General features: G+C 45.9%; 2 protein-coding genes across 4 annotated transcripts in view; both read left to right on the top strand.

Moving 5' to 3' along the window:
• Window positions 1-1,298: 1,298 nt before the first annotated feature.
• Window positions 1,299-14,261, top strand: LOC118366794 (carbonyl reductase [NADPH] 1-like). Of its 3 annotated transcripts, XM_052493363.1 has the most exons (6): window positions 1,299-3,012; window positions 3,279-3,359; window positions 3,764-3,848; window positions 3,934-4,204; window positions 4,450-4,557; window positions 11,844-14,261. In XM_052493363.1, the coding sequence occupies exons 4-6, from the start codon at window positions 4,048-4,050 to the stop codon at window positions 12,317-12,319; spliced, it is 741 nt and encodes a 246-aa protein (XP_052349323.1). In that variant the 5' UTR covers window positions 1,299-3,012; window positions 3,279-3,359; window positions 3,764-3,848; window positions 3,934-4,047; the 3' UTR covers window positions 12,320-14,261. The 3 variants fall into 3 exon arrangements, with proteins under 3 accessions (XP_052349323.1, XP_035605367.1, XP_035605369.1); XM_035749474.2 differs by lacking the exon at window positions 3,764-3,848 and having other exon boundaries at window positions 3,916-4,204; XM_035749476.2 differs by lacking the exon at window positions 1,299-3,012 and having other exon boundaries at window positions 3,161-3,359.
• A 171-nt stretch (window positions 14,262-14,432) lies between these two features.
• Window positions 14,433-27,872, top strand: part of LOC118366793 (protein dopey-2-like) — a 54,810-nt gene continuing 41,370 nt past the window's right edge. Inside the window, exon 1 of the mRNA XM_035749472.2 lies at window positions 14,433-14,800. The gene's annotated coding sequence lies outside the window, so the exon portion shown is untranslated. The remainder of the gene's footprint in view (window positions 14,801-27,872) is intronic.

The following is a 27,872-nucleotide window of genomic DNA, read 5'->3' as shown; positions in this document are numbered from 1 at the left end:
TCTTCTCTGTATCACGGAGGCGCTCCGCACCGCTAAAGCTAACTCTCTCTCCTCTGCTCTCATCCTTCTAGACCTATCGGCTGCCTTCGATACTGTGAACCATCAGATCCTCCTCTCCACCCTCTCCGAGTTGGGCATCTCCGGCGCGGCCCACACTTGGATTGCGTCCTACCTGACAGGTCGCTCCTACCAGGTGGCGTGGCGAGAATCTGTCTCCTCACCACGCGCTCTCACCACTGGTGTCCCCCAGGGCTCTGTTCTAGGCCCTCTCCTATTCTCGCTATACACCAAGTCACTTGGCTCTGTCATAACCTCACATGGTCTCTCCTATCATTGCTATGCAGACGACACACAATTAATCTTCTCCTTTCCCCTTCTGATGACCAGGTGGCGAATCGCATCTCTGCATGTCTGGCAGACATATCAGTGTGGATGACGGATCACCACCTCAAGCTGAACCTCGGCAAGACGGAGCTGCTCTTCCTCCCGGGGAAGGACTGCCCGTTCCATGATCTCGCCATCACGGTTGACAACTCCATTGTGTCCTCCTCCCAGAGCGCTAAGAACCTTGGCGTGATCCTGGACAACACCCTGTCGTTCTCAACTAACATCAAGGCGGTGGCCCGTTCCTGTAGGTTCATGCTCTACAACATCCGCAGAGTACGACCCTGCCTCACACAGGAGGCGGCGCAGGTCCTAATCCAGGCACTTGTCATCTCCCGTCTGGATTACTGCAACTCGCTGTTGGCTGGGCTCCCTGCCTGTGCCATTAAACCCCTACAACTCATCCAGAACGCCGCAGCCCGTCTGGTGTTCAACCTTCCCAAGTTCTCTCACGTCACCCCGCTCCTCCGCTCTCTCCACTGGCTTCCAGTTTAAGCTCGCATCCGCTACAAGACCATGGTGCTTGCCTACGGAGCTGTGAGGGGAACGGCACCTCAGTACCTCCAGGCTCTGATCAGGCCCTACACCCAAACAAGGGCACTGCGTTCATCCACCTCTGGCCTGCTCGCCTCCCTACCACTGAGGAAGTACAGTTCCCGCTCAGCCCAGTCAAAACCGTTCGCTGCTCTGGCCCCCCAATGGTGGAACAAACTCCCTCACGACGCCAGGACAGCGGAGTCAATCACCACCTTCCGGAGACACCTGAAACCCCACCTCTTTAAGGAATACCTAGGATAGGATAAGTAATCCTTCTCACCCCCCTAAAAGATTTAGATGCACTATTGTAAAGTGGCTGTTCCACTGGATGTCATAAGGTGAATGCACCAATTTGTAAGTCGCTCTGGATAAGAGCGTCTGCTAAATGACTTAAATGTAATGTAATGTAGTTTATGTGTCGGGGGGCTAGGTTCAGTTTGTTATATCTGGAGTACTTCTCCTGTCCTATTCGGTGTCCTGTGTGAATTTAAGTGTGCTCTCTCTAATTCTCTCTTTCTCTCTTTCTTTCTCTCTCTCGGAGGACCTGAGCCCTAGGACCATGCCTCAGGACTACCTGACATGATGACTCCTTGCTGTCCCCAGTTCACCTGGCCGTGCCGCTGCTCCAGTTTCAACTGTTCTGTCTTATTATTATTGGACCATGCTGGTCATTTATGAACATTTGAACATCTTGGCCATGTTCTGTTATAATCTCCACCCGGCACAGCCAGAAGAGGACTGGCCACCCCACATAGCCTGGTTCCTCTCTAGGTTTCTTCCTAGGTTTTGGCCTTTCTAGGGAGTTTTTCCTAGCCAACGTGCTTCTACACCTGCATTGCTTGCTGTTTGGGGTTTTAGGCTGGGTTTCTGTACAGCACTTTGAGATATCAGCTGATGTACGAAGGGCTATATAAATAAATATTTGACTGCTTGGCCAGGCACGACTCCAACACCATCATTAAGTTTGCAGATGACACAACAGTGGTAGGCTTGATCACTGACAATGCTGAGACAGCCTATAGGGAGGAGGTTAGAGACCTGGAGGTGTGGTGCCAGGATATCAACCTCTCCCTCAGCGTAATCAAGACAAAGGAGATGATTGTTAACTACAGTAAAAGGAGGACCGAGCACACACCCATTCTCATGCATGGGGCTGTAGATGAGCAGGTTGAGAGCTTCAAGTTCCTTGGTGTCCACATCACCAACCAGCTAGATTGGTCCAAACACCAAGACAGTCGTGAAGAGGGCACGACAAAGCCTATTGCCCCTCGGGAAACTAAAAAGATTTGACATGGGTCCTCAGATCCTCAAAAGGTTCTACAGCTGCAACCTTCGAGATTATCCCGACTGGTTGCATCACTGCCTGGTATGGCAACTGCTCGGCCTTTGATCACAAGATACTACAGAGGGTAGTGCTTAGGCACAGTACATCACTGCGACTAAGCTGCCTGCCATACAGGACCTCTATACCAGGCGATGTCAGAGGAAGGCCTAAAAATTGTCAAAGACTCCAGCCACCCCAATCATAGACTGTTCTCTCTACTACCACACAGCAAGCAGGAGCGCAAAGTCTCGGACCAAAATACTTCTTAACAGCTTCTACTATGCATTGTGGACTATGCAATGCCAAGTGTGTGCAAAGCTGTCATCAAGGCAACATTGAAGAATCACAAATATAAAATATATTTTGATTTGTTTAACACTTTTTTGGTAAATACATAATTTCATGTGTGTTATTTCATAGTGTTGATGTCTTCATTGTTATTCTACAATGTAGAAAATAGTCAAAATAAAGAAATGCCAAGAGTGTGCAATGCTATCATCAAGGCAAAGGGTAGCTACTTTGAAGAATCTCAAATATAAAATATATTTTGTTTTGTTTAACACTTTTTTGGTTACTTTGCTATTATTCTACAATGTAAACCTTGAACAAATAGGTGTGTCCAAACTTTTGACTTGTACTGTATGTTGCATGTTATGTCTTGAATCTTGATCTCAGTTGTTCCTTCCTGTCATGACAAGCACCTTGAAGAAATCGAATGCTCGGGCAGGGCTTCTACTTCTCTGACCGTTATTGTGTTGAATGACACTGTAAGTTGCTGTTCATAATGGATTATTAATGTATCTTTCTTTTTAGATAAATTCCCACTTTTGAGATAAAACTCCCACTTTGGGTTTATAAGAGAGGTTGGGGGTGGAGGGGGAAGGGAAGGGAAGCAGGGGGGAATGAGGAAGAAGATTAGGGGGAGATAAGAGGGAGAAACAGTGCGAGCAAGTTAGCTGAAAAAGTACGGTGACATTTTGTCACATTCTAGACCTCTCCGCTAATTCAAGAGAATATTCTCTGCCACTTCTAGGTGTATCAATCCATACTGTGTTAGCTGCAAAGACGGTGGTGTGCTCCATACTACATTGTAACAGTTTATACATTCACACTGGTAAGTGATACATCTGAATATAAATGATTCTTTATTCACTGGTGTAAATGAATTATAATCTGCACTGTTTAAATTGCTCAGGGAGTTACATTTTAATATATCTTTAGATTATGTGGATATGATGGATTTTTTTCAAATCTATTTTACTGTGTGCCAGCTAATGTTCTAGACTAGCACTAAAACAACGGATTAAACTACCAAATCAACCTTGATGAGTTGAATTAGGCATGCTAGCCCTGTGCTGGAGCAACATACCTTTAATTTATATCGGCAACATGTTAAACACATGTTAATGTATTGTGAATTGTATATTTACCGGTAGCTCAGATTAGCCCTCAAATTCAAATCTGGACCTTGAAGCCAGTTCCATAGATGTTTTTATTTTATTCTTCCCCTCTAATCAGGGACTGGTTTACACCTGGGAAACCAGTTGTGTGCAATTCATTATCAAGTAGAACAGAAAAACTGCAGTTCTCCAGACCTCGTAGGGTAAGATTTGAATACCCCTGTTCTATAACTTTCTGAATCTATAGCTTTTGATTTTTCTCTCTCTGAGGTGATGTCTGGTCCACAGGTGGTTCTGGTCACTGGCTCCACCCGTGGCCTGGGGTTAGCCATAGTGCAGGCATTGTGCCAGGGCTTTAAAGGGGATGTGTATCTGAGTGCCCGGGACGTCCCGAGGGGGGCCATGGTTGTCGAGGATCTGCAGAGGGAGGGACTCAAGCCCAGACTCCTCCAGCTGGACATCACAGACCCGGTCAGCATCCAGGCGGCCCGGCAGCATTTCATGAAGGAGTACGGGGGTCTGGATGTGCTGATCAACAACGCAGGCATCGCCCCAAAACGTAACTACACATTAATGTTACACAAACACACACCATAAGTCTATGACACACTAGCAATACACAGCTGATTCAAATAATCAAAGCTTAATGATGAGTTTGTTTGAATCAGCTGTGTAGTGCTCGGGCAAAAAACTAAACTAGCCACATGACTGCGTTTGGGAAACCCTGCAATAAGAGTATTGTGTGTTATCTGGCATGGGATGCAGTGCCATTTAAAGTGAACTAATAGCTCCCTCTGTGTCCAGGAGGTGACCCTGCATCCTTTGGCAGCCAAGCAGAACGCATTCTCCAAACCAACTTCTTCGCCACCAGAGACATGTGCAATGAATTTCTCCCTCTCCTGAAGAAAGATGGTAAACCCTTGTTTCATGGGGGAAAACTATCACTGATTTGGTAGTGTACCCAGTGATTATTTTGTATTATACGATGGGTGGGTCTAATCCTGAATACTGATTGGTTAAAACTGCATTCCAGTCGGTGTCTATTCCACAAGATTCCAAAAGCTAAATCTTAAATATATTACCTTAAAATGCCCATGTATCTGTTCCATCTGACTGCTCAACCCACTGTCTCTCCGACATTTGAAAAATTGTTTCAATATTCAAATTCGATTTCCAGCTGTCCAATAGTAATATATGTGTTGGGAGGAGACAGACAGGCAGGCAGTGTTTCTCAGCCAGTCGAAATCATGAATCAGCTGGCATTATTTTTATGGGTATATACAAAGAAATGTCAATTGGAAAAAAAGGTCAAACGAAACGAAGTGCAGCTAGTTTGTGTTCTTTCCAGCTTCAGTTTGAAGTGATCGTTTTCGCTGTGTTGTTGGCTAGCTGTGTTCTGACGAGTGAGCACATTTTCTATGCCAGCCGAAATCGCGCCTTATTAGCTCATTGTTATGGATGTATCCAAATAAATGTCACTGGAAAACAGCTTAAACAAATGCGGCTACTTTGCTGTTATTCTGGCTGTACTTTTTGACGTGACTGTAAATTAGCCGTAGTTAGTTAGATAGCAAGCAAGGCATACAAATGTTGCCAGCCAGTATGGCAATAGAACATTTGGAACGAACGACTGGGTCGCGTCCATAGATACAGAACAAAAAGACGGAACGACTTGGTTGCATCTCTGGCAACCGAACCAATAGAACGAACGGCTTGGGTAGCAAGCCTAGATTTGTGTCAGGACTATATCTTGTGGAAGGATGAAATAGTATTGTAATGACCTGACTAGATCATAAATGAACAATTGTCCAGACAGAGGCTTGAGTTTACGAATTGACGGTTTATTACACCAACTTTACACAGGCTACTGTTTGGGCCGTAGCACACGCCAAATAGATGACAGATAACCCACAAGCCAATCGTGACCTTCTCTTGTGAAACCCAGACGTAAGAGAGAGAGAACAAAGGCTGAACCTGGTCTTAACTTCCAATGCTCCACCCCCCTGCCCAACCCCCCTCCACGCCACTCCGCCAACCACCAGGATGCCCGGCATCAGAACATTCCAGGCATTCCCGTGATTGGCAGATAGCAGGTTGATTGACAGGTCGGACCCCGCGAACACCGGGTACTGGTCAGTACAACACAACCACCTCCTAGCCTAACACATAACACACAGCTGTCTGTGCGGGTCGCTACACAGCCCCCCCACCACAAAGTCCCTCGTCCCCGAGGGAACAAACAAAGTCTCTGAAGCGACCCGGAGGTCTCCTTTGCCTGCGTGGCCGTGATGGTCGCAGAGTGCCCCTCTGGGACCCAGGGGATGAAGGCAGGGATATGGGTGACAAGGAAGCGGGAACGGGTAATACAGTCCGTGGCTCTGGGGAACCACGCGGTGACACAGGGGGGGAGACAGGGGGAGTGGGCTGTCTGGAGCCTTGTCTGCGGCACCTGAGGGTGGGTGCCTGGAGAATGTCATTGCCAGAGAGGGGAATTGTGGGGGTTCCTGGGGTTTGGGGAGAAGAGGCCCCTCTGTATGGGGCTAACCTGTCCCGGTGCAGTGCCACCTTTCTCCCCTGGGAGGAAGCTGCACCCGGTACACAACCTCCCTACCCTCTCCAGGACACTGCAGGGTCCCACCCAGTGACTGTCCAACTTGGGGCATCTGCCTTTTTTCCTTAGGGGGCTGTAGACCCAGACCAGCTCCCCAGCCACAAAGTGCCTTCCCGGGTGTGCACGTCATAGTTCCTTTTCTGCCTCACACCTGCATTCACCAGCTGCTCTCTGGCGAAGGTGTGGGCTGTCTCCAGGCGGTCCTGGAGTCTCCCGGCATAATCCGGCCCCGGAGGAACATGAGGGCTATCCAGGGGCCGACCAAACGCCATCTCCGCAGGGGTGCGGATCTCTCTCCCCAGCATGAGGAGGGCAGGCGTGCAGGAAGTGGAGTCTTGGACAGCGGAGCGGCATGCCATGAGGACCATAGGCAGGTGCTTGTCCCAGTCACGCTGGTGTTTGGAAGAGACGATGGCCAGCTGCTGTCCAAGCGTTTTGTTGAAGCGCTCCACAAGGCCATCACTTTGAGGATGGAGAGGAGTAGTGCGGGTCTTGTGCATACCCAGCCTCTCACACATGGTGTCGAACACACGGGACTCAAAGTTTCTGCCTTGGTCGCTGTGGATGGACTCTGCAGCTCCAAACCTGCTGAACATCCCCGCTGTCAGGGCGTCGACGATGGTCTCTGCCTCCTGGTCAGGCAGAGCATAGGCCTCGGGCCATTTTGTGAAATAGTCCATGGCCGTGAGCACCCAGCGGTTTCCACTGTCTGTGGTGGGGAACGGCCCAACTACATCCACTCCCACCCTCTCCATGGGAGCCCCCACTGGGAACTGTTGGAGCTGAGCATGAGAGCGGCCTGGGGGGCCCTTTCTCGCTGTGCAGTTGTCACAGCGGCGACAAAAGTCCTCCACATCCCTCTTGTGCTGCCCCCAGTAGAAGCCCTGACGGAGACGGCGCAGTGTTTTTGTGACCCCAAAGTGTCCAGTCCCCACCCCCCATGAGTACTCTGGAGCACAGCCTCCCGCAATGCTTTTGGGACCACCACCTGCCACCTCTCCTCTCCCGTAGCTGACTCCTTCCATGCCCGCTGTAGCACGCCATCAGCCAGCCGCAGTCTCTCAAACTTCGACCACAACCCTTTGGTCGCGAGTGAGAGCGCTGTCACCTCTTCCCATGGTGGCCTCACCTGCGCCTCTACCCACTGTAGCACTGGCTGTAGGTCTGTGTCCCGTCCCTGCTGCTGCCGCCATTCAGCCACGTCGACAGTCTGCAGCTCACAGCAGACAGGCCCGCTCGCCCGACACACTGTGGCACAGACACCCTCCTCTGCCCGCAGCTCTCTCTCCCGTCCCTCTCTCCGTTCACAGTGGCGGCAGCCGTCTGCAGTACAGGGCCGACGGGACATGGCGTCGGCGTTGGAGTGGCGTGCCCCTGCCCTGTGCACCACCGTGAAGTCATACGGCTGAAGCTCCTCCAACCAGCGTGCCACCTGCCCCTCTGGCACTCTGAAAGACATGAGCCACTGGAGAGCAGAGTGGTCAGTCCTTACAGTAAAGGGCAGACCACCCAGGTAGTACTTGAAGTGTTTGACGGAAGCCACAACAGCCGAGAGCTCCCGCCGGGTGACACAGTAGCGGCGCTCATATTTGTCAAATGTTTTGCTGAAGTACGCCACCACTCTCTCCCCCTCTGGCCTCACCTGGGCCAGCACCCCACCCATGCCCACATTGCTTGCGTCTGTGTCCAGGATAAAGGGCAAGGTGAGGTCAGGGGGGGCGAGCACGGGGGCCTCGATCAGTGCACGTTTGAGGGTGTTGAACGCCTCCTCACACTCCACTGTCCAAGTGAAAGCCTTGTCCTTCGGCAGCAGGCGGTTCAGTGGAGCAGCAACGCTTGAGAAGCCCCGTACAAACCTCCTGTAGTACGAGGCCAGGCCCAGGAAGCTCTTCAGCTGACGCTGGTCGGTGGGGGTGGGCCAGTCTCTGACAGCCCCTACCTTGTCCTCCATGGTGCTGATCCCCTCCTTCCCCACTCGGTGGCCCAAGAAGGACACCTCTCTCCTCATCAAGTGGCACTTCTCGGGGTGGAGCTTCAGACCTGCGGCAGCCACCCTCTCCAGCACACGCCGTAGCGCCCCCAGGGCTGACTGGAAGGAGCTGCCATGGGCCAGGATGTCATCGAGGTATACCAGACACTGCTGTCGGGGGATGCCATCCAGCACCCTGTCCATCAAACGCTCAAAAGTAGCTGGAGCATTGCACAGGCCAAAGCACAGGACCTTGAACTGCCAGTGTCCTCTGTTAGTGGAGAACGCAGTTTTGGCTCTGGCCTCTGGGGAGAGGGGCACCTGCCAGTAGCCACTGCGGGGATCTAGTGAGGAGAACCAGGAGGACCCCCTAACCAGGTCCAGCGACTCATCGATACGTGGTATGGGGTATGAGTCCTTCCTGGTTACCTCATTCAGCCGCCTGTAGTCCGCACAGAACCTCAGCTTGCCCCCCTTCTTCGGAACCATGACGACTGGCGCCGCCCAGGGGCTGTCTGAGGGCTCAATGAAGTCTGCCCGCTGCATCTCCAACACAGCCTTGTCTGCCGCCTCCTGGCGTGCCAGCGGGATACGGCGGGGACGCATCTTGATGGGTCGAGCATCACCTGTGTCGATCTCATGCTGCACCAGATGAGTCTGACCCACCTCTTCCTCACTCAACGCAAAGCTGTCTCTGAATTCAAACAGCAACTGCCACAACCGTTCCTGCTGCTCAGGGTCAAGACCAACACAGTTCCTCCCCCATATCTCCCTCACTGCAGACAGTGTCCTCTCCTCTCCCATCTGGGGTAGCTGGGCTGGGGGTGCGGCCCGGCTCACAGAGGGCTGTGTCATGGAGGTAGCTGGGGGAATGTAACACACCGCCGTAGGTGACAGGGGGACTGGGGAAAAGTCACACACAGCTGTGGGGAGGGGCGCAGCCATGAGTCTCTGCTGCTTTAACTGTTGGAGTAAAGGGTTTGTTGGGTTGAGTGAATGTGACATTAGGGGGCCATGGTGACTTCCGTCCCTCCCTGGAAGCTCAGTGTGCCCCTATTTAGGTCTAACTGGCAGCCTGTGCTCCTAAGAAAGTCCAACCCCAGGATACAAGGGTCCTGCACAGCCGCCACCCACACAGGATGACGCACAGTCCTGCCCCCTACTGTCAGAGTCATTATTCCCTTCCCTTTCATGGGTGCCAGCTCACCTGTGACTGTGCGGAGCTGCACAGTTGTAGGCTCACACTGAGTCCAACCTGGCACAATATCTGGCTTCACCAGGGTTACTGTGGACCCAGTGTCCACCAGGGCGGAGCAGGGCACCCCCTCCACAGTGACAGGGACATGACAAAAGTCCCCAACACAGGTCCGGCCCACCACAACAACAGGCTCCATCCGCTTGCCCTCGTCTGCTTCTGGGGGAAGTGGAGCCTTGCTTCCCCGTCTGTGCCGGTGGGCTCCTCCTGAAGATGATGGTGGTTGGGATAGAAAGCCAGGGGTCCGCACTACCCGGTCTATGCGGACCCCGAGCCGTTTCCCTGAGATCTGGGGGACATGGGGCAATCTCGGCGCAGATGGCCTGGCTGGCCACAACCCCAGCAGACCCTGGGACCAGGGCGTGTGTTTCGTTCCGCCTGTAGCGACACAGCACGAATGAGTTTTGTCATTTCGGCCACCCAAGCAGGCTTTTCCGGCTCCGGGCTGCTCTGCCCCCCAGCTCGCACAGAGGGTGTGTCTCCCTGAACCCACCAAAGCCCCAGCTGAAGCCCCAGCCCACACCAGCTCCCTCTCCAAAGCCATCTCCAAGGCTGTCTGCAATGACTCAGGATGAGCCAGCTGGGTCTGTATGCGCAGCTCCGTAGGAGAGAGCGCCTGTATGAACTGGTCCCGTGCTAGCTCGCTCTGCACGGAGGGGGGCATGTGAGCATATGCCCGCCGAGAGAGGCTCTCAATGTCATTAGCTAGCACCCGTAGAGGCTCTCCAGGCTGCCTGCGTCTATTACTCAGTTCGGAGCGCAGTAGCCCGGGCTGTACACACTGTCCATAGCGCCTCCTCAGTGCTCCCACTAAAGCCCCATAATCATGCCTGTCCTCGGGGCTAATCAATATCAAACAGGCCAGAGCTTCATCCGTGAGGCATAAAGCCAACTGCAGTGCCCTTTCTTCATCCGACCACCCCCTAAAATGAGCTAACAGTTCAAACTGAGCATGAAAAGCTTCCCAATCCGCCTTACCGGAATACTTCGGGGTCTTAACAGATACGGACGCAGCCGGGAACTGGGCGCCGCCATGTTTGTTTACATCCTGAGCCCCAGATTCCTCGTCACGCCGCGTCGACGTCACCACTTCGGTCCGCCCACCAGAATCCGCGCGAAATACAGTCGACGAAGCACTCATGCCCGCTTCAGCCGCCATCGCTCTAACGTCCTCCCTCAAGCGGCCTCTGCGCTCCGACGCCCTGGCGATCTCCTCAGACAGAGCCCCCGACGTCCATTCACACGCACCTCCTTGGCCATAATCGTCCCCTACCTCCACCTTCACTTTCGGATTCCCTCGAAGCATTTTCAATCCCCGTTCTCACCTACGGTAGCTAGCCACATAAGTCAGCTAGCTAGCTGGCTAACTTGTATCAACGTTTTTACTTCTGACACCAATGTAATGACTAGATGACTAGATCATAAATGAACAATTGTCCAGACAGAGGCTTGAGTTTACGAATTGACCGTTTATTACACCAACTTTACACAGGCTACTGTTTGGGCCGTAGCACACGCCAAATAGATGACAGATAACCCACAAGTCAATCGTGACCTTCTCTTGTGAAACCCAGACGTAAGAGAGAGAGAACAAAGGCTGAACCTGGTCTTAACTTCCAATGCTCCACCCCCCTGCCCAACCCCCCTCCACGCCACTCCGCCAACCACCAGGATGCCCGGCATCAGAACATTCCAGGCATTCCCGTGATTGGCAGATAGCAGGTTGATTGACAGGTCGGACCCCGCGAACACCGGGTACTGGTCAGTACAACACAACCACCTCCTAGCCTAACACATAACACACAGCTGTCTGTGCGGGTCGCTACAGTATGAATAAATTAATAAAAATAACGTTTTAATTAAAATATGTCTAACGTTTTTAATTAAAATATGTCAATCATTATTTGAATGTATTGCTAACCCGTTGTAATAAAGTGATAATGCCCTCGAAGCCGTTGTTTGGAGAATATATTGGCGCGGTTTGCAGGCCTGAGACGAACAACACCCGTGCCAATATATCCTCCAAATACCGACTTCTCGGCCATTATTACATAATTATACAATGGGTTGGTCTAATACTGAATGCTGATTGGTTAAAACCGCATTCCAGTCGGTGTCTATTACACAAGTTACCGCAGTCTAAATCTATGACGTTAAAATGTTTATTTACTCTGTTCCATCTGACTGCGCAATCCACTGTCTCATCAGCCCAGCCAGGCACTTTATAAACGTGATCTCCACTATAAAAACCATCTAGACATTATCTTGACTTCGTTTTGGGCCTAACAACACCCATGCCAAATCACTTAATTAATCTACATATGATGTTTCCTTTAACTTAACTGTATGTCTGTCTGTTATAGGGAGGATAGTAAATGTTGCCAGCATCGTGGGATATATCACCCTCTATATGTGTTCTCCGGACCTCCAGGCCAGGCTCTGCAGTGATGACATCACAGAGGAGGAGCTAGTGGCTCTAATGAAGCGCTTTGTTGCCGAGGCCAAAGCTGGAGACCACATCAACAAGGGCTGGCCAAATTCAGTCTATGGGGTGTCCAAAATAGGCCTGATGGCCCTTACCCGGATCCAGGCCCGCAGGCTAAGAAGAGAGATGCCCCAGAGAGGGATTCTGATAAACTCCTGCTGCCCGGGCTGGGTGAAGTCTGACATGACCTATCCCAATGGGACCAAGACGCCTGCGGAGGGGGCTGACACACCTGTGTACCTGGCGCTGTTGCCTCCAGCAACACTGGAGCCCCAGGGGGAGTTTGTAGTGGATAGACAGGTACAGGTATGGGCGGGGTCACCAACAGGTGCAACAATTGATGAGGGACCCTGACTTAAGACCCTTTCATCTGCTGCTATAATATATACAAGTAACTGCCAAAATAAAGGAAACAGCAACATAAAGTCTCTTACATTTACATTTAAGTCATTTAGCATAGGGTGAGTCAGAACAGCTTCAATGCACCTTGGCATAGATTCTACAAGTGTCTGGAACTATATCGGAGGTCTGCGACACCGTTCTTCCTCAAGAAATTCCATTATTTTGTGCTTTGTTGAAGGTGGTGGAAAACGCTCTCAGGCGCCACTCCAGAATCTCCCATAAGTGTTCAGTTGGGTTGAGATCAGGTGACTGAGATGGCAAATGGTTTACATCGTTTTCATACTCATCAAACCATTAAGTGACCACTCCTGCCCTGTGGAGCGCAAGTCCACCCAATCAGATTGAGCAAAAAATTATTATAATATAATCCAAATGGGACATTATTTTTATTTTTACCGAAGAACAGTACTTGACCTGTGCAGGAGTTCACCGGAAATGAGTACCCGGCACCTCAAATGTTCTTCTGCTTGAGTTCCTTCACCTCCTATAGAATATTAGCACAAAAGTATTTGAGTTCACTTAAATATAAATAGTACCGGCACCCAAAATGACTACCGGCACATATTTCAGTCCAAGTCTAGCACTGGTCTAAACATGCATACACCATCAGATAGAATTCATAGCAAGCAGTAGGGAGGGGGTGGGACATCGAAAGGGATATTTATATTAATAATAATATATTTTATTTGCCAGATGCTTTTCAGGACACTCAATGACATCTTACATAAAATCGAGTGCTGTACTAAAATCTATTTTAATTTAGGCTTATATAATTCATTTGAATTATTATTGATTATTTACTGTTAAACTAATTTAAAAAAACTAAACAATCAGCTTATAAATTTCTAAATAAAGGGTGGGTTCTGTTATCGTCATTTAACATTCAAACAGGTTCTGGCTTGTGTCACTTCATACTGATACCATGTGCTGTAAACCGTAGCTATTGCTGTGTTGGCTAGGCTACACTGTGTAGGCTACTCACTGTTAGCTAGCTAAGACTCACTAGTCAACTTAGCTAGCAAAAACAAGTAAAATGGCCAAACAAAGCTCAGTGTACATTTTTTAAAAGAGGCCGTGCATAGAAGAGGATGTTGGAGAATTTGCCAAGTTATTTGATATCAGTGATTTTGCCATGAAGGCCGGCCAGTCCCCCTGTATCAATCACTGATTGCATTGGTCTAATCAAGGGCCTTAAAGAGATTTTCAGTACATTCAGAGACAACGATCAGCACTTCAACAATGTTTTCATTCAACACTTTCAGAAATCATGCTCTTAACCACTAGACTATATCAGGGCATCATGTTCTAGTCTAATAGGGCTATGGTTTATTATGTGCCATCAACAGATTTCTGCCTACGCCACTGGATGGAGGCATTGTCATCCTATAGCCAAAATAATGGCCTGGACAGCATTTTATACATGACCCTAAGCATGATAGAATGATAGAATGTTCAGTGCGTTCAATATACTTTGTAGGCCTACCCTCATCAACTCGTGTTTCCATTATTTTGGCAGTTATATATATATATATATGTGTGTGTATGTGTGTGTGTGTGTGAATTAACCATAAGGTATTGGTGTATAATAACCATTTAATAACCACATCAGTAAAGAGCAATTAAAAAAACATTGTAATTTGTCTTTTATTTGCAGTTTATCTACTGCACTGTGAAGTGTTTGCAGAGCCAGAGGATATGGTTGATGTCCACTGAATAGTTAAACACCTCACTTCATTGTCTCAAAAATGACTGTAAAAATGTAATGAAAACGAGCCAGGGGATAGGTTGATGTGCACGGAATAGTTAAACACGTTACTTAATTGTCTCTGTAAACGTGTAATGAAAACGATTGGTTGATAAAAAGTAAACATATTAAACATGCAGCTTGTATGCAGTTATTTTGTCAGGCCTCTTCGCTCCAGCTTTGACCAATACCTGACAGTGACTCGAGAGGTTTCTAAACATCGCACATCCCGGAATGTACCAAAGCCGGGGGTGGCAGTGAGACAAGAGAGAATAATAGTTTCAGATTTGAACACTGAATGCAAGAAACAGGTTTACCCACCACGGTTGACTCGTTTATTCATGAAGACGTTTAAGTGACCTTGTGAGGGGCTTTTGTAGCTTGTGAAGATAAATACTGCTCCTAAGCGGTCGTAGCTATTCACCCCCCTTCCCCTAAGAGCAGGAAGTGCACTCTCCGAGCTCCGCTCGTGTGCATTGAATCAGCTGAGTTTGGGGATGCCAACCCTTTGGGTTTAACAGGATCTGCTCAAGACACATTTGGGGAATGGGAAACGCACTCTAGACAGAACGGTTGGTTGTCGGTTTCTTCAAGCAGAACGGACGCTACATCCAGACCTGTTAACCATCACCGTTTTGCCGGGGTTGAGGGAAATTTGAGAGCTTAAACCGGAGCTTGTTTTGCAGTTGGTGAGTCATTGATGAACCCATATGATGCACATTGTGTTTTATTGTTTACCGCACCACGTGATAGATAGCACGTTGATACAACATTTTTCCTATTTTAATGAGCTGCTTTCTCCCTAGTTCACGTTTTCCTGTTGTGAATCAATATGATCTAAATATGGTGCATTGTAGTCTACTATACAAATTAATTGGACTCGTTGGTCCACAGGGACATGATGTACGGTGGTAGTTTGGGCCATGTCTAGTGGCGATTGAAACCCGCTGTCATAATCAACTGTATGGATTGAGTGGGCAACTCTATCAGACCTACCTTTTAATCTGAAACATCAACAGACATCCAATTTCAATTATTCAATTATTGTTATTAATAATTATTATTTCAATTATTGTTGCTTTGCACTGCTTCATCAACAACATGCATGCCAGTCTTTCCTGGTTGAGGGTTGACGAGAGATGAACTGCTTCTAGTTTTTATGAGAAATAATACTGTGATGAAAGTTCCAGATTGTCTCCATGATCAAATAACAACTTAGACACCCATATATACCCCACAAGACATGCCAGTAGGGGTCTCTTCACAGTCCCCAAGTCCAAAACGAATTCACTGCATCGCACAGTATTATACAGAGCCATCCACGGAACTCCCTTTAATCTCCAATTACTCAAACAAACAGCAAAAGGGCCTTTTAAAAATCGGATTAAACAACATCTCATGGAATGGTGGGGACTGTAAGGGGACACACTCTAACACACAAATTATTTTTAGTGTTTTGTTGTATTTTACATTTCTGTGACTGTATCAGTGTTTTTTTACTTGTCATGTTTTTTTGTGGACCCCAGGAAGAGTAGATGCTGCTTCTGCAAAATCTAATGGGGATGGAAATGAATAAACAAAAAAAAATAAACACCACAGGAAAGATGAGGAAGTGGTGGAATTTGAGGAGTTATTTTTAACAGAGCATGTAGATGATGATGTCATGAGAGTTCCAGGTCCTTTAGATCCTGTCAAAGATGCTGAGTGAGAGACAGACAGTATTTAGGTGGAAGAGCAGGAGCTTGCCTAATACATTGCCAATAACATCTGATTGGATGAAATCCTCTTCTCACTCACTCATACACACAGACGGAAATCCCTGATTTGCTTTCTCACTCTCCATAGCCATGCCATCTTACATAATGCTGTCTGGTATATAGAGTCACATTCAAAGGCTCTGCCATGACTGAGTCTTTAACAGCAGTGTCTGTCCCATCCTAGCAGTTCTGGCCTGTCCAATTCATATTAGAAGTCTCACAAGGCATAGTCTTATGCTATAGTGTTATATTACAGTCAGTTTCATAATCTGGTAACGAATATCTCTTTGCTCTTTGTGAGTCCACCCTCTAAACACACAGTCATCGTCGTCTCCCCCCTTCAGGCACAAACGTTGCAGGCTTACTGGAGTGCTCGCTGCTCCCTATCAGCATGTTCATGACACGGAGAATGAGTGTTTGACAGGCTGCTCCAGGCTTTATTCCGTGTTGAAGTTCAACTTTGGGATAAACTACAATGTATTTGAGTATTTGCATGATGTAGCTCCAGGCCTAAATATTGACATTTCCTTGTTTGAATTCAAACAGACATTTTGTGATTAGATAAAATTCCAGGAAAATATGTTTAAAAACAATTTTTTGAAAGGTATTTGTGTATCCACACAGTGATATTTGCATAGGGTTAGTAGATCACTTGACAGGCTTGAGGTTGTCCTATATGCAAATCCTCCTGTATTTCTGCACCTAACCTGACCTGACCTGCTCATATTGCCTACCTACTTGTTTGTCAGGAGAGAACTTACAACATTAGCAGAAATTGGAAGAGGGACAGAAAGGAAAGAAGAGAGAATCTGACTGTGTAGATCTGTGGATGCGTCAGCAACTGTTCTGAGACCAGCCGTTTCAGTAAGTTTTGTCTTAAAGGCAAATTACTGACCTAACCTTTTTAAAGGAGAGGTTCTGATCCAGGATCTGTATTAAAGGTAGTTCTAATGGCTAGTGCTGTGTGAGAGAATGGTCCATTCACATATTTTCTGTCCAGGGCTAGACAGACTAGGCTAGTCAATCAGTTCAGTCATACTGATATTACTGTGTTTTGTGTGTGTCTTTGTGTCAAAATCAAAGTTTATTGGTCGAGTACACAGGTTAGAAGATGTTATAGCGAGCGGGTGCATTGAAATGCTTATGTTACTAGCGCCTAACAATGCAGTAAAATGTCAAACAAGGACACAAATAATTCAATGTAAAATAAATATAAATAAATAAAAAGTACAACATAAAGAAATCAAGAACGTAACAGTAATCCAAATGCAATCTATATGTACAGTACCAGTCAAAAGTTTGGACAAACCTACTCAAACCCTGGAATTTCTTTATTTTTTAAATATTTTCTATATTGTAGAATAATAGTGACGACATCTAAACTATGAAATAACACATATGGAATCATGTAGTAACCAAAAAAAGTGTTAAACAAATCAAAATATATTTTATATTTGAGATTCTTCAAAGTAGCCACCCTTTGCCTTGATGACAGCTTTGCACACTCTTGGCATTCTCTCAACCAGCTTTATGAGGTTGTCACAGTCATACCGAAATTACTGCTTTGTGCATGTATGTGTGTACCACAGCAGTAAATTGCAATACATCTGTGTAATGCATTGAGTTTGGCAGTGATTTGCAGGATTTAGTGGATGAGTGTGTTAGGCATTGTCGGCTAGGTCCCGAATAGGAAGTGATGTAAGGCTGTCAACGCCACTGCTTACTCATCAGTTTGGATTCCCCTCAGTGATATAATTATGCTCCCTATAGTTATCTCAGTCTCAGTCTGTCTCTTTGTCTTCCATTCTGTCTCCACATCCCTGAGCTTGTCTGAGATAAAGGCATAGAGACAAACAGAGACAGAAATCAATCCGTGTGTGTGTGTGTTCAGCTTGTTTCCAGGATTTCAACACACTACCGATCAATGTTGTCGAGGAGACACAGAGAATTATGGGCATGGCTAACAAACAAGCAAGCAGCCCCTAGCTAACTCCTGTCAATTAGAGATGTTGACATGAGATTGCCCTAATTAATCAACGGGTTGAGCGTACTGTGATCTCACCATCCACACACAGCCTTTAACACAGACACAAAGAGACAGAGAGCTAGGCTATTACACATATAGATGGGAGGGACATGGGGTTTGGGATGTGAGCAGGCGGTTACGGGTAGGCAGGTGACCGGTATACCGCAGACAGAGTACTTTGTCATTGACACTTATTCTGACTTGGTTTGTGGCTGCCATGTTAGTGTTGTTCAGCAGCACAATGTTCTCTCCTGTTTCCATGGATCAAGGGATTTAGTTTTATAGTGCTTCCTCACTGTTGTTCTGTTATTGAAGGAATTATTTCCAAAGGGAAGCTCACCTACTACTGTCCTGGAGTGACCAGAATGAGACTCCGCACATGTGGCAGTGTCTTTAACGAAACAGCCAGGGCAATCGTTTTAGTCTGGGTAGCCATTTGATTAGATGTACAGGAAGGAGTCTTATGGGTTGGGGGTAGAAGCTGTTTAGAAGCCTCTTGGACCTACACTTGGTGCTCCGGTACTGCTTGCCATGTGGTAGCAGAGAGAACCGTCTATGACTTGGGTGGCTGGATTCTTTGACAAATGTTAGGGCCTTCCTCTTGCACCGCCTGGTATAGAGGTCCTGGATGGCAGGAAGCTTGGCCCCAGTGATGTACTGGGCCGTACGCACTACCCTCTGTCTTGCAATCGGAGGCCGAGCAGTTGCCATACCAGGCAGTGATACATCCAGTCATGAGTCTCTCAATGGTGGAGCTGTAGAACCTTTTGAAGATCTGAGGACCCATGTCAAATCCTTTCAGTCTCCTGAGGGGGAATAGGTTTTGTCATGATCTCTTCATGACTGTCTTGGTGTGCTTGGACCATGTTTGCTGGCGATGTGGACATGACTGCCTGGTATGATGTGATGTGATGTTCCCTACCCGTACCACCTGGGGGCGGCCCGTAAGGAAGTCCAGGATCCAGTTGCGGAGGGAGGTTTTTAGTCCCAGGGTCCTTAGCTTAGTGATGAGCTTTGAGGGCACTATTGTGCTGAACGCTGAGCTGTAGTCAATGAATAGCATTCTCACGTAGGTGTTCCTTTTGTGCAGGTGGGAAAGGGCATAATTTGTAAATAAATTCATTAAAAATCCTACAATGTGATTTTCTGGATTTCTTTTCTCATTTTGTCTGTCATAGTTGAAGTGTACCTATGATGAAAATTACAGGCTTCTCTCATCTTTTTAAGTGGGAGAACTTTCACAATTGGTGGCTGACTAAATACTTTTTTTGCCCCACTGTATATGTCCACCTCTTGAACATCAGACTCTGAGGCCTCATCTTCACTGTTACTTTCCAACCTTATTGAGGATGGCTCGTTGTCAGGCTCCAAAAGCCTCAAATTTGCCTGGATGGCCACCAATTTTTCAACCCTTGTATTGGTCAACCCTTGTATTGGTCAGCGCGTGTGTGTGTTCCCAAACAAGGACCAGTTGCACACTAAGACTGCTGATGTTGGTGGGATTTGGAGGATGATGGAGGCAACAGGGGGAAGAGTCTCAGATCCACAAAGTCCCTTCCACCAGGTGGCTGATGAGATATGTTGGCATGACTGCCGTATTGCATCTCCTTCCCAAAGCCCTTGCTCGGAAGTGTACTTTGCCAGACTGCCAAGAACCTTGCCCTCATCCAGGCCAAGGTGGCGAGACACGATAGTGATGACACCATAGGCCTTGTTGATCTCTGCACCAGACAGGATGCTCTTGCCAGCATACTTAGGGTCCAACATGTACGCTGCAGCGTGTATGGGCTTCAGGCAGAAGTCTTCACGCTTTTTGATTTATTTCAGGACTGCAGTTTTCTCTGCTTGGAGCAACAGTGAAGTGGGCAGGGTCTGAACATCAGACAGGATGGCATTGTCTCCCTCATTCTGTGCAATGGCTACTGCTATAGGTTACAGGAGTTTCAGGCTGCTTACCACTCTCCCAAAATACATCATCCAGGAGGATCCTCTTGATGGCGCCGTCTATATCGGCAGACTGTGACATGGCCATTTCTTGGAGTGACTCCTTCCCCTCCAGGAGACTGTCAAACATGATGACAAGACCACCTCAACGGGTGTTGCTGGGCAGCTTCAATGTGGTGTTCTTATTCTTCTCACTTTACTTGGTGAGTTAGATTGCTTCTATAACTTGATGACCCTTCACGTACCTTACCATTTTCCTTGGCTCTCTTGTAGAGTGTACCCATTGTTTTCAGTGCCACGATGTCCTTGTGGTCCTTCTGTAGCTCAGTTGGTAGAGCATGGCGCTTGTAACGCCAGGGTAGTGGGTTCGATCCCCGGGACCACCCATACGTAGAATGTAAGTCGCTTTGGATAAAAGCGTCTGCTAAATGGCATATATAGGAGCAGATTCGTTGCATGAGCAGCACAGCCAATGGGTGTGATGTGAGGGTACAACTCCTCTACTTTAGACCCAGCAGCCTTCATGTTCGCAGCATTGTCTGTCACCAATGCAAATACCTTCTGTGGTCCAAGGTCACTGACGACCTCCTTCAGCTCATCTGCATTGTAGAGACCGGTGTGTCTGTTGTTCCTTATGTCTGTGCTCTTGTAGAATACTGGTTGAAGGGTGGAGATGATGTAGTTATTTCTTTCCTTGCCCATGAACATTCGACCACCCATCAGAGATGATTGCAATACAGTCTGCTTTCTAAATGATTTGCTTGAACTCTGTTGAACTCCAGCAAATGAGTAGATAAAGTATGTCTGGTATGTCTGGTTGGAGGGGTGTAAACTGGGCAAAGAATATTCAGAAATCCAATACACATTGCCTTTGAGCATCAGAGGTGACCCAGTTGCATACACAGCTCGAGCAAGACATTCATTAGCATTTCTCTGACTACATTCCTCCATTGTAGAGGTCGATCGATTAATCGGAATGGCCGATTTTCAAGTTTTCATCGGAAATCTGTATTTTTCGTCGCCGATTTTTATTTTAATACTAGGCAAGTCAGTTAAGAACACATTCTTATTTTCAATGATGGCCTAGGAATGGTGGGTTAACTGCCTCGTTCAGGGGCAGAACGACAGATTTTCACCTTGTCAGGTCGGGGGATCTAATCTTGCAACCTTACAGTTAACTAGTCCAACGCAATAACGACCTGCCTCTCTCTCCTTGCACTTCACAAGGAGACTGCCTGTTACGCAAATTCAGTAAGCCAAGGTAAGTTGCTAGCTAGCATTAAACTTATCTTATACAAAAACAATCAATCATCATCACTACACATGGTTGATGATATTACTAGATATTATCTACCGTGTCCTGCGTTGCATATAATCTGACTGAGCATACAATCATACAAGTATCTAAGTATCTGACTGAGCGGTGGTAGGCAGAAGCAGGCGCGTAAACATTCATTCAAACAGCACTTTTGTGCGTTTTGCCAGCAGCTCTTCGTTGTGCGTCAAGCATTGTAATAATAATAATAATAATAATATCAAGCATTGTGCTGTTTATGACTTCAAGCCTATCAACTCCCGAGATGAGGCTGGTGTAACCGAAGTGATATGGCTAGCTAGTTAGCGCACGCTAATAGCGTTTCAAACGTCACTCGCTCTGTGCCTTCTAGTAGTTGTTCCCCTCGCTATGCATGGGTAACGCTGCTTCGATGGTGGCTGTTGTGTTGCTGGTTCGAGCCCAGGGAGGAACGAGGAGAGGGACGGAAGCTATACTGTTACACTGGCAATACTAAAGTGCCTATAAGAATATTTAATAGTCAAAGGTTAATGAAATACAAATGGTATAGAGGGAAATAGTCCTAAAATTTCCCATAATAACTACAACCTAACACTTTTTACCTGGGAATATTGAAGACTCATGTTAAAAGGAACCACCAGCTTTTATATGTTCTCATGTTCTGAGCAAGGAACTGAAACGTTAGCTTTCTTACATAGTACATATTGCACTTTTTCTTTCTTCTCCAACACTTTGTTTTTGCATTATTTAAACCAAATTGAACATGTTTCATTATTTACTTTAGGCTAAATTTATTTTATTGATGTATTATATTAAGTTATAATAAGTGTTCATTCAGTATGGTCCGTTTAATCGTTATTTGTAATAATGACAATTACAACGATTAATCGGTATCGGCTTTTTTGGTCCTCCAATAATCGGTATCGGTATTGAAAAATCATAATCGGTCGACCTCTACTCCATTGACTCAAAAAACTTGTGATTCCAAGAGGACAATGAGCTGTTGCTATCGCTAAGGTGGCTAATTCATTATTTTCACCTCGAATAGAAGTAGGGGGACTTTTATCAGAGGTTGCTTGTTGTGACCACCAAGGGAACTTTATGCACTTGGCCAGAGGATTCTGCTTCTTTGTTGCACTCTTCACATATAATTTAGCACAATATTTACAAATGTACACAGCTTTTTCCTTTTACATTAGCTGCAATGAAATGTCTCTACAAATCAGATAGTGCCCTTGGCATTTTCCTGTAAAGATGATGAGGGAAAAAAAGAGTAAAAAAACCCTAATACAATTCCAGTTAGATGAAACAACTCATTTGTAAGATAAACGTTTAAAAATGAAACATGTATGGAAACAGGTGAATTAACACTCCTCAGTTAGCAGGCTCAAGCAAGCTAAAACCCACATGGTAGCAAAAAATAACTTGTTAACAAGTTAGAAATTATTTAAACACACTTTGCTATAGGCTACTATTCACTAGTTAACAAAAAATCATGTATGTCGCAAATATTTTCACCCCACCCAGTATTGTAATCCAAACCAGAAAGCATGTAGTCCTTGGCTCAGACAGTGTAGTAGTATGGCCTCAATAGCATCTCATTAGTGTGCAAGGTCTTGATAATCAGCTGTACATGTGATGGAAGAATGCACTGTGCATGCAGAGGGTTTCAATTCCACTGAATTGGGGATCATTTTACCAACATATGCCACAAGACCTAGAATTGCCTTGTGTATCCCACATAAAAGGTTCACTGTTATAAGCAAACTTTTTAAAAATAATTTTAAAACAAAATTCCCCAAATTCCCAGGCTTAAGTTCCCATGAAATTTACCGGAAAGTTTTCGACCCTTTGCAATCCTACTGCTACGCTCATGTCACTGAGCAGCTCTTGGCTGTGCTTCCCTTTGTAGTCTGTAATAGTTTGCAAGCCCTGCCACATCCAAAGAGCATCGGAGCCGGTGGTAGTATGATCCGATCTTCGTCCTGTATTGACGCTTTGACTGTTTGATGGTTCATCGGAGGGCATAGCGGAATTTCTTATAAGTTTCTGGCTAAGAGTACCGCACCTTGAAAGAGAGAACTCTACCCTTTAGCTCAGTGCGGATGTTGCTTGTAGTCCATGGCTTCTGGTTGGTGTATGTACGTACAGTCACTGTGGGAACGACATCATCGATGCAGTTATTGATAAAGCCAGTGCCTGATGTGGTGTACTCCTCAATGCCATCGGAAGAATCCCGGAACATATTCCAGTCTGTGCTAGCACAACAGTCCTGTAGCTTAGCATCCGATTCATTTGACAACTTATTTATTGACCGAGTCACTAGTGCTTTCTGATTTAGTTTTGACTTGTAAGCAGGAATCAGGAGGATAGAATTATGGTCAGATTTGCCAAATGGAGGGCGACTGTGTGTGGAGTAAAGGTGGTCTAGTGTTTTTTTTTCAGTCTGGTTGCACATTTAACATGCTGGTGGAAATTCGGTATAACAGATTTAAGTTTCCCTGCATTGAAGTCTCCGGCCACTAGGCGCACCGCCTCTGGATGAGCGTTTTCCTGTTTGCTTATGACTGTATACAGCTCATTCAGTGTGGTCTTAGTGCCAGCATCGGGTTGTGGTGGTATGTAGACAGCTACAAAAAATACAGATGAAAAGTATCTCGGTAGATTGTGTGGTCTGCAGCTTATCATGAGATACTCTTCCTCAGGAGAACATAACCTTGAGACTTCCTTAGATATCGTGCTGAAGCTTTTTTTTTACAATTATACAAAGACCGCCACCCATTGTCTTACCAGAGGCTGCTGTTCTATCCTGCCGATAGTGTAAAACCCACCAGCTGTATGTTGTTCATGTCGTTGTTCAGGCACAACTCAGCGAAACATAAGATATTACCGTTTTTAATATCCTGTTGGTAATTTAATCTTGCTCATAGGTCATCTATTTTATTTTCCAATGATTTCACGTTAGCCAATAGAACGTCTGGCAGTGGGGATTTACTTGCTTGCCTACGAATTCTCAGAAGGCAGCCCGACCTCCGCCCCCGTTTTCTCCGTCTTCTCTTCATGCAAATGACGGGGATTCGGGCCTGTTCCCAGGAAAGCAGTTAATCCTTCACGTCAGACTCATTAATGCAAACGCTGTGTCAGATTTTTTAAAAACTTTACGGAAAAAGCGACCCATGCAATAATCTGAGTACAGCATTCAGACAACAATCCTCAGATTTCCCACTTCCTGGTTGGATTTTTCTCAGGTTTTCGCCTGCCATATGAGTTCTGTTATTCTCACAGACATCATTCAAACAGTTTTAGAAACTTCAGTGTTTTCTATCCACTACTACTAATAATAATAATAATATGCATATATTAGCATCTGGGACAGAGTAGCAGGCAGTTTACTCTGGGCACCTTATTCGTCCAAGCTACTCAATACTCCCCCCCCCCTGTCACCAAGAAGTTAAAGGAAAAAGCTTCTACCAGTTCTTGGTGTGAGTAATCACTGTTCTGAGGTCCAGAAATTATTTTTGGTCATAGGAGACGGTAGCAGCAATATTATGTTCAAAATAAGTTACAAACAACAATTTTTTGGGGTCAAAATTTCACAGTTGGTTAGGAGCATGTAAAATGTCAGCCATCCTCTCCCATGCCATTTTATGGTCCCCCTCTCCGTTATGACTCTGCTCCCTATGCTTTTCGTCTGTCCGTCCGTCCGCCCGCCCGCCCGCCCAACTCTGATACCTGTCTTCCATTCTGTCTCCAAATTCCTAAACTTGTTTGAGATAAATGTACAGAGACAGAAATCAATCCGTGTTTGTCTGCTCAGCTTGTTTCTAGGATTTCAACACACTGACAGACATCAATGTTGTAGAGGAGACAAATCGATAAAGAATTATAGGGATATCTAACAAGCAAGCAGCCCCTAGCTAGAACATTAGAGATGGCCCTATTTAATCAGATGGTTGTACTTACTGTGATCTCACCATCCACACACAGCCTCGAACACACAGACACAGAGACGCAGAGGGCTAGGCTATTGCACATATAGAGGGGAGGGACATGAGGCCTGAGCTTGGGATGTGAGCAGGGGGTTATGGGTAGGCAGGTGACCGGTATACCAGTATCACGCCTCGATTACACCGACAGCGTCATTGCATTTTGGTACACCAGAAGTACATTCATTTTCAATGGAACGCTGTGTTTGCCTTGCAGCATTGCATTGCAGAGGCAGTTGCAGTGCGTTTTTGTGTGGCTCATATGTTGGATTTATCGAACAAATGCTTCAAACTGTATGCATAGACAGCTTGACAGAAACGGGAGCAGAAGGTGAATGTTGACCTTTTGTTGCACACACATCCAGATGATGCTGCGTACCATTTTGTGCAATGACACCGTAGGTGCGATCAAGGCATTTTCATTGACATGTACTCTGACTTGGTTAGTGGCTGCCATGTTAGTGTTGCTCGGCAGCACCATGTTCTCTCCTGTTTCCATGGATTAAGGGTTTAAGTTTTATATTACTTACTCAGTGTTCTGTTAATGGAGAAATTATTTCCAGAGGGAAACTGACCTTCTCGAGTACTGTCCTGGAGTGACCAGAATGAGACTCCTCGCGTCTTTAACGAAACAGCCAGGGAAAGCCTGTGTTTCTACGCATAATATTGTTTGTGTCTGTGTTGTGCAGGCTTGCCTATGTTAGTTAAAGCCTCTCTCTCCCACAGTGAGTCCAGATGTCTCTGTTGCTCTAATCATGCCCTCTCTCTCACCATATGTTAGTCTCGCTCTCTCTCTTCTCTCTCTCTATATGTTTTTGTTAGTCCCTCTCCCTCTCTCCATGTTTTTGTTTCTCTCTCTCTCCATGTATCTCTGCTCCATGTCTCTCTGCTCTATTACATTTACAGAGTGTACTGTGTGTACAGACACACACACACACACACACACGAAACAACCTTCCCTCTGGCAGGAGATCAATTGAACATATACAGTTAATGTCAGTGATAATTATTTTTCAGAGCTAAATAGTTTATTGCATATCTAGGATTGTCTCCATTTCAAATTACTCTTGTCATCCCATTGGTTGTCACAGCAACCATATATGTGCGTTACTTGGGCCAGTACTTGGACTCGATGAAACTTATCTTATGTTTCACCAAGTCATGGCTGAACGATGACATGAATAACATACAGTTAGCGGGTTATACACTGTATCGGCAGGATGGAACAGTAGCCTCTGATAAGACAAGGGGTGGCGGTCTATGTATATTTGTAAACAACAGCTGGTGCACAGTATCTAAGGAAGTCTCAATGGTTTGCTCGTCTGAGGTAGTTTCTCATGATAAGCTGTAGACCACACTATTTACCAAAATAGTTTATCTATATTCTTCGTCGCTGTCTATTTACCACCACAAACTGATTATGGCACTAAGACCGCACTCAAGGAGCTGTATATGTACATAAGCAAACAGGAAATGCTCATCCAGAGGCGGTGTTCCTAGTAGCCGGGGACTTCACTGCAGGGTAACTTAAATCCGTTTTACCTAATTTCCACCAGCATGTTAAATGTGCCACAAGAGGGGAAAAAACTAGACCACCTTTACTCCACACACAGACACTCCCTCGCTCTCCATTTGGCAAATCTGACCATAATTATATCCTCCTGATTCCTACTTACAAGCACAAACTAAAGCAGGAAGCATCAGTGACTCTGTCAATAAAAAAGTTGTCAGATGATAAGCTACAAGACTGTTTTACTAGTACAGACTGGCATATGGTCTGGGATTCTTCCGATGGCATTGAGGAGTACACCACATCAGTCACTGGCTTCATCAATAAGTGCATCGCTGACGCCGTCCCCACAGTGACTGACTGTACTTACTAGAGGTCGACCGATTATGATTTTTCAACACCGATACCGATTTATTGGAGGACCCCCAAAAAAAGCTGATACCGATTAATCTGCCTATTTTTTTTTATATATATATACAGTGGGGAGAACAAGTATTTGATACACTGCTGATTTTGCAGGTTTTTCCTACTTACAAAGCATGTAGAGGTCTGTAATTTTTATCACTTCAACTGTGAGAGACTGAATCTAAAATAAAAATCCAGAAAATCACATTGTATGATTTTTAAGTAATTAATTAGCATTTTATTGCATGACATAAGTATTTGATACATCAGAAAAGCATAAATAATGGCAATTACAATAATACTGAATGAACACTTATTTTTAACTTAATATAATACATCAATAAAATCTATTTAGCCTCAATTAAATGAAACAGGTTCAATTTGACTGATTCCCTGACCTGTCAATGTTTTTAATTTGATGTTTTTGATTTTGTTATACTCTTCTGAATTCTATGGTTTTTACTAGATTACTTGTAGTTTTTCATGTTGTTTGTCTGTAATTTTTGTAATGACTCAAGGTCCTGATTTGTTTTTTTTATCTTGGAAAAATATATTTTAAATCTCAATGAGCCCTTCCTGGTTAAATAAATATTTGGTTTAAATAATGCAAAAACAAAGTGTTGGCGAAGAAAGTAAAAGTGCAATATGTGCCATGTAAGAAAGCTAACGTTTAAGTTCCTTGCTCAGAACATGAGAACATATGAAAGCTGGTGGTTCCTTTTAACATGAGTCTTCAATATTCCCAGCTAAGAAGTTTTAGGTTGTAGGTATTATATTAATTATCGGACTATTTCTCTCTATACCATTTGTATTTCATATGGCTTTGACTATTGGATATT

This window comes from Oncorhynchus keta, chromosome 34 (assembly GCF_023373465.1).
Source record: "Oncorhynchus keta strain PuntledgeMale-10-30-2019 chromosome 34, Oket_V2, whole genome shotgun sequence".
NCBI lineage: Eukaryota > Metazoa > Chordata > Actinopteri > Salmoniformes > Salmonidae > Oncorhynchus > Oncorhynchus keta.
This window is presented reverse-complemented; position numbering and strand designations above follow the sequence as displayed.